At 46.2% G+C, this 12627-nt stretch overlaps 1 protein-coding gene across 9 annotated transcripts in view; it reads left to right on the forward strand.

The window, feature by feature from the left end:
- The window catches only part of jmjd1cb (jumonji domain containing 1Cb), a 242200-nt gene extending 230410 nt beyond the window's left edge, over nt 1-11790 (forward strand). For all 9 annotated transcript variants that reach the window (XM_090217898.1, XM_090217894.1, XM_090217895.1 and 6 more), the window contains one exon: nt 10549-11790. In XM_090217898.1, the coding sequence (XP_090074024.1) occupies nt 10549-10632 (84 nt within the window). In that variant the 3' untranslated portion in view covers nt 10633-11790. The remainder of the gene's footprint in view (nt 1-10548) is intronic.
- The last annotated feature ends 837 nt before the right edge of the window (nt 11791-12627 follow it).

Consider the following 12627-nt stretch of genomic DNA (forward strand, 5'->3'; position numbering starts at 1 on the left):
TTACCAAGACAACGTTGAATATTCCTGACTTGCCTACTTAGAGTTTTGACTTAAATCTACGGCAAGACCTGAAAATGGATGTCTGACAATGATCAACAACTCATTTGACAGAGCTTGAAGAATTTTGAAAAGAATAATGGGCAAATGTTACATAAATCAGGTTTGGAAAGCTCTCCGAGAATTACCCAGAAAGACTCTCTGCTCTAATCGCTGCCAAAGGGGATTCTACCGAGTATTGACTCAGGGGGTGTGGATACTTATGTAAATGAGATTTCTGTATTTCATTTTTAATACATTTGCAGAAATTCCTAAAAACATATTTTCACTTTAACATGATGGGGTATTGTGTGTAGATGGGTGAGAATCCATTTTGAATTCAGGCCTGTAACACAACAAAATGTGGATAAGTCGAGGGGTTTGAATATTTTCTGAAGGCGGTGGACATAGTATCACCACGGTACAAAACAGAGAAAAGTACAACGAAGGAGCTCTCTTCTGGGAGCGAAGGAGAAACGGGCTTTGTGTCGGTAATAAAACTCAATACAGAGACAAGGTTCTCTCTGGTGAAGCTCAACTTCTCATCCACCCAAACTCACAGACATCTGTACGTTTTGCCCTGCTCTATACAATGTCCTTCCACGGTACTAATGACATGGTTTTCAGAGGGTTTAGTATTGGTAAATACCATGCATTTAGTACTAATGACATGGTTTTCAGAGGGTTTAGTATTGGTAAATACCATGCATTTAGTACTAATGACATGGTTTTCAGAGGGTTTAGTATTGGTAAATACCATGCATTTAGTACTAATGACATGGTTTTCAGAGGGTTTAGTATTGGTAAATACCATGCATTTAGTACTAATGACATGGTTTTCAGAGGGTTTAGTATTGGTAAATACCATGCATTTAGCCACGGTACTAATGACATGGTTATCAGAGTGTTTAGTATTGGTAAATACCATGCATTTAGCCACGGTACTAATGACATGGTTATCAGAGTGTTTAGTATTGGTAAATACCATGCATTTAGCCACGGTACTAATGACATGGTTATCAGAGGGTTTAGTATTGGTAAATACCAGGCATTCAGAACGAGCTTCAGATTCTGTTGATGGATGGTAAAAGCTGTTTGAGCTTTTTCAAAAGCCAAAGTCAAACTGCTGTCACCTGACTAGAGAACAGTGTTAAACTGCTGTCACCTGACTAGAGAACAGTGTTAAACTGCTGTCACCTGACTGGAGAACAGTGTTAAACTGCTGTCACCTGACTGGAGAACAGTGTTAAACTGCTGTCACCTGACTGGAGAACAGTGTTAAACTGCTGTCACCTGACTAGAGAACAGTGTTAAACTGCTGTCACCTGACTGGAGAACAGTGTTAAACTGCTGTCACCTGACTGGAGAACAGTGTTAAACTGCTGTCACCTGACTGGAGAACAGTGTTTAACTGCTGTCACCTGACTGGAGAACAGTGTTAAACTGCTGTCACCTGACTGGAGAACAGTGTTAAACTGCTGTCACCTGACTGGAGAACAGTGTTAAACTGCTGTCACCTGACTGGAGAACAGTGTTAAACTGCTGTCACCTGACTGGAGAACAGTGTTAAACTGCTGTCACCTGACTAGAGAACAGTGTTAAACTGCTGCCACCTGACTGGAGAACAGTGTTAAACTGCTGTCACCTGACTGGAGAACAGTGTTAAACTGCTGTCACCTGACTAGAGAACAGTGTTAAACTGCTGTTACCTGACTAGAGAACAGTGTTAAACTGCTGTCACCTGACTGGAGAACAGTGTTAAATTGCTGTCACCTGACTGGAGAACAGTGTTAAACTGCTGTCACCTGACTAGAGAACAGAGTTAAACTGCTGTCACCTGACTGGAGAACAGTGTTAAACTGCTGTCACCTGACTGGAGAACAGTGTTAAACTGCTGTCACCTGACTGGAGAACAGTGTTAAACTGCTGTCACCTGACTGGAGAACAGTGTTAAACTGCTGTCACCTGACTGGAGAACAGTGTTAAACTGCTGTCACCTGACTAGAGAACAGTGTTAAACTGCTGTCACCTGACTAGAGAACAGTGTTAAACTGCTGTCACCTGACTAGAGAACAGTGTTAAACTGCTGTCACCTGACTAGAGAACAGTGTTAAACTGCTGTCACCTGACTAGAGAACAGTGTTAAACTGCACCTGACTAGAGAACAGTGTTAAACTGCACCTGACTGGAGAACAGTGTTAAACTGCTGTCACCTGACTGGAGAACAGTGTTTAACTGCTGTCACCTGACTGGAGAACAGTGTTAAACTGCTGTCACCCGACTGGAGAACAGCGTTAAACTGCTGTCACCCGACTGGAGAACAGTGTTAAACTGCTGTCACCCGACTAGAGAACAGTGTTAAACTGCTGTCACCTGACTGGAGAACAGTGTTAAACTGCTGTCACCTGACTGGAGAACAGTGTTAAACTGCACCTGACTGGAGAACAGTGTTAAACTGCTGTCACCTGACTAGAGAACAGTGTTAAACTGCTGTCACCTGACTAGAGAACAGTGTTAAACTGCACCTGACTGGAGAACAGTGTTAAACTGCTGTCACCTGACTAAAGAACAGTGTTAAACTGCTGTCACCTGACTAGAGAACAGTGTTAAACTGCTGTCACCTGACTGGAGAACAGTGTTAAACTGCACCTGACTGGAGAACAGTGTTAAACTGCTGTCACCTGACTGGAGAACAGTGTTAAACTGCTGTCACCTGACTGGAGAACAGAGTTAAACTGCTGTCACCTGACTAGAGAACAGTGTTAAACTGCTGTCACCTGACTAGAGAACAGTGTTAAACTGCTGTCACCTGACTGGAGAACAGTGTTAAACTGCTGTCACCTGACTGGAGAACAGTGTTAAACTGCTGTCACCTGACTAGAGAACAGTGTTAAACTGCTGTCACCTGACTAGAGAACAGTGTTAAACTGCTGTCACCTGACTAGAGAACAGTGTTAAACTGCTGTCACCTGACTAGAGAACAGTGTTAAACTGCTGTCACCTGACTAGAGAACAGTGTTAAACTGCACCTGACTAGAGAACAGTGTTAAACTGCACCTGACTGGAGAACAGTGTTAAACTGCTGTCACCTGACTGGAGAACAGTGTTAAACTGCTGTCACCTGACTGGAGAACAGTGTTTAACTGCTGTCACCTGACTGGAGAACAGTGTTAAACTGCTGTCACCCGACTGGAGAACAGCGTTAAACTGCTGTCACCCGACTAGAGAACAGCGTTAAACTGCTGTCACCTGACTGGAGAACAGTGTTAAACTGCTGTCACCTGACTGGAGAACAGTGTTAAACTGCTGTCACCTGACTGGAGAACAGAGTTAAACTGCTGTCACCTGACTAGAGAACAGTGTTAAACTGCTGTCACCTGACTAAAGAACAGTGTTAAACTGCTGTCACCTGACTAGAGAACAGTGTTAAACTGCTGTCACCTGACTGGAGAACAGTGTTAAACTGCACCTGACTGGAGAACAGTGTTAAACTGCTGTCACCTGACTGGAGAACAGTGTTAAACTGCTGTCACCTGACTGGAGAACAGAGTTAAACTGCTGTCACCTGACTAGAGAACAGTGTTAAACTGCTGTCACCTGACTAGAGAACAGTGTTAAACTGCTGTCACCTGACTGGAGAACAGTGTTAAACTGCTGTCACCTGACTGGAGAACAGTGTTAAACTGCTGTCACCTGACTAGAGAACAGTGTTAAACTGCTGTCACCTGACTAGAGAACAGTGTTAAACTGCTGTCACCTGACTAGAGAACAGTGTTAAACTGCTGTCACATGACTAGAGAACAGTGTTAAACTGCTGTCACCTGACTAGAGAACAGTGTTAAACTGCACCTGACTAGAGAACAGTGTTAAACTGCACCTGACTGGAGAACAGTGTTAAACTGCTGTCACCTGACTGGAGAACAGTGTTAAACTGCTGTCACCTGACTGGAGAACAGTGTTTAACTGCTGTCACCTGACTGGAGAACAGTGTTAAACTGCTGTCACCCGACTGGAGAACAGCGTTAAACTGCTGTCACCCGACTGGAGAACAGTGTTAAACTGCTGTCACCCGACTAGAGAACAGTGTTAAACTGCTGTCACCTGACTGGAGAACAGTGTTAAACTGCTGTCACCTGACTGGAGAACAGTGTTAAACTGCTGTCACCTGACTGGAGAACAGTGTTAAACTGCTGTCATCTGACTAGAGAACAGTGTTAAACTGCTGTCACCTGACTAGAGAACAGTGTTAAACTGCACCTGACTGGAGAACAGTGTTAAACTGCTGTCACCTGACTAAAGAACAGTGTTAAACTGCTGTCACCTGACTAGAGAACAGTGTTAAACTGCTGTCACCTGACTGGAGAACAGTGTTAAACTGCACCTGACTGGAGAACAGTGTTAAACTGCTGTCACCTGACTGGAGAACAGTGTTAAACTGCTGTCACCTGACTGGAGAACAGAGTTAAACTGCTGTCACCTGACTAGAGAACAGTGTTAAACTGCTGTCACCTGACTAGAGAACAGTGTTAAACTGCTGTCACCTGACTGGAGAACAGTGTTAAACTGCTGTCACCTGACTGGAGAACAGTGTTAAACTGCTGTCACCTGACTGGAGAACAGAGTTAAACTGCTGTCACCTGACTGGAGAACAGTGTTAAACTGCACCTGACTGGAGAACAGTGTTAAACTGCTGTCACCTGACTGGAGAACAGTGTTAAACTGCTGTCACCTGACTGGAGAACAGTGTTAAACTGCTGTCACCTGACTGGAGAACAGAGTTAAACTGCTGTCACCTGACTAGAGAACAGTGTTAAACTGCTGTCACCTGACTAAAGAACAGTGTTAAACTGCTGTCACCTGACTAGAGAACAGTGTTAAACTGCTGTCACCTGACTGGAGAACAGTGTTAAACTGCACCTGACTGGAGAACAGTGTTAAACTGCTGTCACCTGACTGGAGAACAGTGTTAAACTGCTGTCACCTGACTGGAGAACAGAGTTAAACTGCTGTCACCTGACTAGAGAACAGTGTTAAACTGCTGTCACCTGACTAGAGAACAGTGTTAAACTGCTGTCACCTGACTGGAGAACAGTGTTAAACTGCTGTCACCTGACTGGAGAACAGTGTTAAACTGCTGTCACCTGACTAGAGAACAGTGTTAAACTGCTGTCACCTGACTAGAGAACAGTGTTAAACTGCTGTCACCTGACTAGAGAACAGTGTTAAACTGCTGTCACATGACTAGAGAACAGTGTTAAACTGCTGTCACCTGACTAGAGAACAGTGTTAAACTGCACCTGACTAGAGAACAGTGTTAAACTGCACCTGACTGGAGAACAGTGTTAAACTGCTGTCACCTGACTGGAGAACAGTGTTAAACTGCTGTCACCTGACTGGAGAACAGTGTTTAACTGCTGTCACCTGACTGGAGAACAGTGTTAAACTGCTGTCACCCGACTGGAGAACAGCGTTAAACTGCTGTCACCCGACTGGAGAACAGTGTTAAACTGCTGTCACCCGACTAGAGAACAGTGTTAAACTGCTGTCACCTGACTGGAGAACAGTGTTAAACTGCTGTCACCTGACTGGAGAACAGTGTTAAACTGCTGTCACCTGACTGGAGAACAGTGTTAAACTGCTGTCATCTGACTAGAGAACAGTGTTAAACTGCTGTCACCTGACTAGAGAACAGTGTTAAACTGCACCTGACTGGAGAACAGTGTTAAACTGCTGTCACCTGACTAAAGAACAGTGTTAAACTGCTGTCACCTGACTAGAGAACAGTGTTAAACTGCTGTCACCTGACTGGAGAACAGTGTTAAACTGCACCTGACTGGAGAACAGTGTTAAACTGCTGTCACCTGACTGGAGAACAGTGTTAAACTGCTGTCACCTGACTGGAGAACAGAGTTAAACTGCTGTCACCTGACTAGAGAACAGTGTTAAACTGCTGTCACCTGACTAGAGAACAGTGTTAAACTGCTGTCACCTGACTGGAGAACAGTGTTAAACTGCTGTCACCTGACTGGAGAACAGTGTTAAACTGCTGTCACCTGACTGGAGAACAGAGTTAAACTGCTGTCACCTGACTGGAGAACAGTGTTAAACTGCACCTGACTGGAGAACAGTGTTAAACTGCTGTCACCTGACTGGAGAACAGAGTTAAACTGCTGTCACCTGACTAGAGAACAGTGTTAAACTGCTGTCACCTGACTAGAGAACAGTGTTAAACTGCTGTCACCTGACTGGAGAACAGTGTTAAACTGCTGTCACCTGATTGGAGAACAGTGTTAAACTGCTGTCACCTGACTGGAGAACAGAGTTAAACTGCTGTCACCTGACTAGAGAACAGTGTTAAACTGCTGTCACCTGACTGGAGACAGTGTTAAACTGCTGTCACCTGACTGGAGAACAGTGTTAAACTGCTATCACCTGACTAGAGAACAGTGTTAAACTCCTGTCACCTGACTAGAGAACAGTGTTAAACTGCTGTCACCTGACTGGAGAACAGTGTTAAACTGCTGTCACCTGACTGGAGAACAGTGTTAAACTGCTGTCACCTGACTAGAGAACAGTGTTAAACTGCTGTCACCTGACTAGAGAACAGTGTTAAACTGCTGTCACCTGACTGGAGAACAGAGTTAAACTGCTGTCACCTGACTGGAGAACAGTGTTAAACTGCTGTCACCTGACTAGAGAACAGTGTTAAACTGCTGTTACCTGACTAGAGAACAGTGTTAAACTGCTGCCACCTGACTGGAGAACAGTGTTAAATTGCTGTCACCTGACTGGAGAACAGTGTTAAACTGCTGTCACCTGACTAGAGAACAGTGTTAAACTGCTGTCACCTGACTGGAGAACAGTGTTAAACTGCTGCCACCTGACTGGAGAACAGAGTTAAACTGCTGTCACCTGACTGGAGAACAGTGTTAAACTGCTGTCACCTGACTGGAGAACAGTGTTAAACTGCTGTCACCTGACTGGAGAACAGTGTTAAACTGCTGTCACCTGACTGGAGAACAGTGTTAAACTGCTGTCACCTGACTGGAGAACAGTGTTAAACTGCTGTCACCTGACTAGAGAACAGTGTTAAACTGCACCTGACTAGAGAACAGTGTTAAACTGCACCTGACTAGAGAACAGTGTTAAACTGCACCTGACTAGAGAACAGTGTTAAACTGCACCTGACTAGAGAACAGTGTTAAACTGCTGTCACCTGACTGGAGAACAGTGTTAAACTGCTGTCACCTGACTGGAGAACAGTGTTAAACTGCTGCCACCTGACTGGAGAACAGAGTTAAACTGATGTCACCTGACTGGAGAACAGTGTTAAACTGCTGTCACCTGACTGGAGAACAGTGTTAAACTGCTGTCACCTGACTGGAGAACAGTGTCATCCACATGAAAATGAACATCAGCTGTCTCAATATGGCTCACAATGTTGTTGATACAGATAATTAACAGGGGACCTAAAATGGATCCTTGAGGCACACCGAGCACAACTCAACGGTGTCCGAACCATCTGCCTTAACACACTGGGTTCTATTTGACAAGTAGTTCACAAACCACTCCAGAGCATGACCAGTAATCCCAAATACAGTTCAATCTCTACACCAAGATGGTATGGTCCACAGTGTCAAACACCAAGACGGTCTGGTCCACAGTGTCAAACACCAAGACGGTATGGTCCACAGTGTCAAACACCAAGACGGTCTGGTCCACAGTGTCAAACACCAAGACGGTATGGTCCCCAGTGTCAAACACCAAGACGATCTGGTCCCCAGTGTCAAACACCAAGACGGTCTGGTCCACAGTGTCAAACACCAAGACGGTCTGGTCCACAGTGTCAAACACCAAGACGGTCTGGTCCACAGTGTCAAACACCAAGACGGTCTGGTCCACAGTGTTAAACACCAAGACGGTCTGGTCCACAGTGTCAAACACCAAGACGGTCTGGTCCACAGTGTTAAACACCAAGACGGTCTGGTCCACAGTGTCAAACACCAAGACGGTATGGTCCCCAGTGTCAAACACCAAGACGGTCTGGTCCACAGTGTCAAACACCAAGACAGTCTGGTCCACAGTGTTAAACACCAAGACGGTATGGTCCACAGTGACAAACACCAAGACGGCCTGGTCCACAGTGTCAAACACCAAGACGGTATGGTCCACAGTGTCAAACACCAAGACGGTCTGGTCCACAGTGTTAAACACCAAGACGGTATGGTCCACAGTGTCAAACACCAAGACAGACTGGTCCCCAGTGTCAAACACCAAGGCAGTATGGTTCTGGTCATAGTCACACCCTGATTCAGAAGGCAGTATTCTGATTTCAGGTCATAGTCACATCCTGATTCAGAAGACAGTCTGATTTCAGGTCATAGTCACATCCTGATTCAGAAGGCAGTATTCTGATTTCAGGTCATAGTCACATCCTGATTCAGAAGGCAGTATTCTGATTTCAGGTCATAGTCACACCCTGATTCAGAAGGCAGTATTCTGATTTCTGGTCATAGTCACACCCTGATTCAGAAGGCAGTATTCTGATTTCAGGTCATAGTCACACCCTGATTCAGAAGGTAGTATTCTGATTTCAGGTCATAGTCACACCCTGATTCAGAAGACAGTATTCTGATTTCAGATCATAGTCACACCCTGATTCAGAAGGTAGTATTCTGATTTCAGGTCATAGTCACACCCTGATTCAGAAGGCGGTGTTAAAAGACATCCGATCATCAGCTGAATTAGACCGTCTTGCTTTAGCCCACACTGCTTTCCGTTTCCTTCTGATTTCAGCCAGTTCATCAGAGACCCATCCCTTCATTCTGTATTGGTGGCTTGTAAATGTGAACTTTGTAGAGGTGTGGGGTGTCAGGGGTTCTATGTACAGTGGACCAGGACAGGGGTACAGGGGACCAGGACAGGGGTACAGGGGACCAGGACAGGGGTACAGGGGACCAGGACAAGGGTACAGGGGACCAGGACAAGGGTACAGGGGACCAGGACAGGGGTACAGGGGACCAGGACAGGGGTACAGGGGACCAGGACAGGGGACCAGGACAGGGGTACAGGGGACCAGGACAGGGGTACAGGGGACCAGGACAGGGGTACAGGGGACCAGGACAAGGGACCAGGACAGGGGTACAGGGGACCAGGACAGGGGTACAGGGGACCAGGACAGGGGTACAGGGGACCAGGACAGGGGTACAGGGGACCAGGACAGGGGTACAGGGGACCAGGACAGGGGTACAGGGGACTAGGACAGGGGACCAGGACAGGGGGACAGGGGACCAGGACAAGGGACCAGGACAGGGGTACAGGGGACCAGGACAAGGGACCAGGACAGGGGTACAGGGGACCAGGACAGGGGTACAGGGGACCAGGACAGGGGTACAGGGGACCAGGACAGGGGTACAGGGGACCAGGACAGGGGTACAGGGGACCAGGACAAGGGACCAGGACAGGGGTACAGGGGACCAGGACAAGGGACCAGGACAGGGGTACAGGGGACCAGGACAGGGGTACAGGGGACCAGGACAAGGGACCAGGACAGGGGTACAGGGGACCAGGACAGGGGTACAGGGCACCAGGACAGGGGTACAGGGCACCAGGACAGGGGTACAGGGGACCAGGACAGGGGTACAGGGCACCAGGACAGGGGTACAGGGGACCAGGACAGGGGTACAGGGTATATATATATGAGATATATAACATGACGCTGGGTGTCCAGTAAAGTGTTAACCAATATTCTTGGTTATGGAAAAGATATTTCACAGCGGTGTTGAGAATTGTATCTTATTTTGTCTCAAACTGAAATTAGACAAACTTAGTTTTAGCAACCAGGAAATGGAGGAGCAATTTCTGCAAAGTGCAACTTTATTTATTTAACCATTGGGCCAATAAAGGTGTACATATATGTTTTAAAGTATATCTCTCTCCGTCTCCCTCTCTCTCCATCTCCCTCTCTCTCCGTCTCCCTCTCTCTCTGTCCCCTCTCTCCTGTTTAACCTCTCCTCTCTCTCTCTCTCCTGTTTAACCTCTCCTCTGTCCTCGCCCTCTCTCCATCTCTCTCTCTCCCTCCTGTTTAACCTCTCCTCTGTCCTCGCCCTCTCTCTCTCTACCTCTCCCTCCTGTTTAACCTCTCCTCTCTGTCTCTCCCTCCTGTTTAACCTCTCCTCTGTCCTCGCCCTCTCTCCATGTCTATCTCTCCCTCCTGTTTAACCTCTCCTCTCTGTCCTCGCCCTCTCTCTCTCTCTATCTCTCCCTCCTGTTTAACCTCTCCTCTCTGTCCTCTCCGTCTCTCTCTCTCTATCTCTCCCTCCTGTTTAACCTCCCCCTCCTGTTTAACCTCTCCCTCCTGTTTAACCTCTCCTCTCTGTCCTCGCCCTCTCTCCATCTCTCTCTCTGTCTCTCCCTCCTGTTTAACCTCTCCTCTCTGTCTCTCCCTCCTGTTTAACCTCTCCTCTCTGTCTCTCCCTCCTGTTTAACCTCTTCTCTCTGTCCTCTCCCCAGGTAAAGAACATCTTGTTCCACTCTGTGAAGGATGCATTGACGTCGCTGAGGAGGTACAGCCAGGAGGAGGAAGAGAACTCCTGACCCGTAGTCCCCCTGGCGCCTGCCTCTGTGGCTCCTCCCTCTCTGGCTCCTCCCTCTCTGGCTCCTCCCTCTCTGGCGCCTCCTTCTCTGAGACATCTTCCTTCAGCCTGGAACAGATATATACACACTGACACTAACCACAACAGCAGAACACACTACATGTTACTGACCAGCATCACTACCCAGCATCAGGATACTGACCACAGCAGCATCGCTACCACAGCATCAGGATACTGACCATAGCAGCATCACTGCCCAGCATCAGGATACTTACCATAGCTGCATCACTACCCAGCATCAGGATACTGACCACAGCAGCATCACCACCCAGCATCAGGATACTGACCACAGCATCAGGATACTGACCATAGCAGCATCACTACCCAGCATCAGGATACTAACCACAGCAGCATCACCACCCAGCATCAGGATACTGACCACAGCAGCATCGCCACCCAGCATCAGGATACTAACCACAGCAGCATCACCACCCAGCATCAGGAGAACTGAGTTCAGTAGAACCAATCTGGACTGCTGTTCTGGAACCTTCTGTTCTCTGTTTGTTCCTGTTTTCCTTTTGTTTGTTTAGTTCATTTCTTTCTTTCAAACTGTTGTATATTGTTTCTGTGAAAATTATGTATTTATTTTATAGGAGTTGTAAATGCGATGATGTTCTAGATCAAATGTAAATGTGACTTGTACAGTTTGCTAAATGATGAGTTGTGAGACGGATGCCGTTTCCTACATTGAGACAGTTACTGTGAGAGGAAACAGACTTCAGCTGTCGCCGAGAACTCTGGGAGTCGCTGCTGAATTCGTCCTCATGCCATATCTTTTAAAAACAAACTGCCAAACTATTCTATTGTATGAAACCGTGTACAGTTGTATTATGTAAAAAAAAGACTACATGAATAATACACTTCAGCATTTTATTGAGAAGTATTCACTGTAAAATGGAGACATTTACACACAAAAAATAATTTATTCAAATTTTGAAGTTTAAACGAAAACAATTGTGTAAATATATACATATTCACTGATGTATTTTTTAAAACATGGCTTGCTTCAATTTGTAATTTTAAAAGTGCAAGTGTTATATGCTTTGTACATTGAAGTTCAAAGGGGTTTTACATTTTCCATTAAAATGGATTCATCAAAGTATGTCTGTGCTGTGTCTTATTGCAGGTATTCCCAAACTGGGGTATGTCTTATTGCAGGTATTCCCAAACTGGGGTGTGTCTTATTGCAGGTATTCCCAAACTGGGGTATGTCTGTGCTGTGTCTTATTGCAGGTATTCCCTAACTGGGGTATGTCTTATTGCAGGTATTCCCAAACTGGGGTGTGTCTTATTGCAGGTATTCCCAAACTGGGGTATGTCTTATTGCAGGTATTCCCAAACTGGGGTATGTCTTATTGCAGGTATTCCCAAACTGGGGTATGTCTTATTGCAGGTATTCCCAAACTGGGGTATGTCTTATTGCAGGTATTCCCAAACTGGGGTATGTCTTATTGCAGGTATTCCCAAACTGGGGTATGTCTGTGCTGTGTCTTATTGCAGGTATTCCCAAACTGGGGTGTGTCTTATTGCAGGTATTCCCAAACTGGGGTATGTCTGTGCTGTGTCTTATTGCAGGTATTCCCAAACTGGGGTGTGTCTGTGCTGTGTCTTATTACAGGTATTCCCAAACTGGGGTATGTCTGTGCTGTGTCTTATTGCAGGTATTCCCAAACTGGGGTATGTCTTATTGCAGGTATTCCCAAACTGGGGTATGTCTTATTGCAGGTATTCCCAAACTGGGGTGTGTCTTATTGCAGGTATTCCCAAACTGGGGTATGTCTTATTGCAGGTATTCCCAAACTGGGGTTTGTCTGTGCTGTGTCTTATTGCAGGTATTCCCAAACTGGGGTGTGTCTGTGCTGTGTCTTATTGTAGGTATTCCCAAACTGGGGTTTGTCTGTGCTGTGTCTTATTGTAGGTATTCCCAAACTGGGGT

This window comes from Oncorhynchus mykiss, chromosome 23 (genome assembly GCF_057628025.1).
Source record: "Oncorhynchus mykiss isolate SJ-2025 chromosome 23, ASM5762802v1, whole genome shotgun sequence".
Taxonomy (NCBI): Eukaryota; Metazoa; Chordata; class Actinopteri; order Salmoniformes; family Salmonidae; genus Oncorhynchus; species Oncorhynchus mykiss.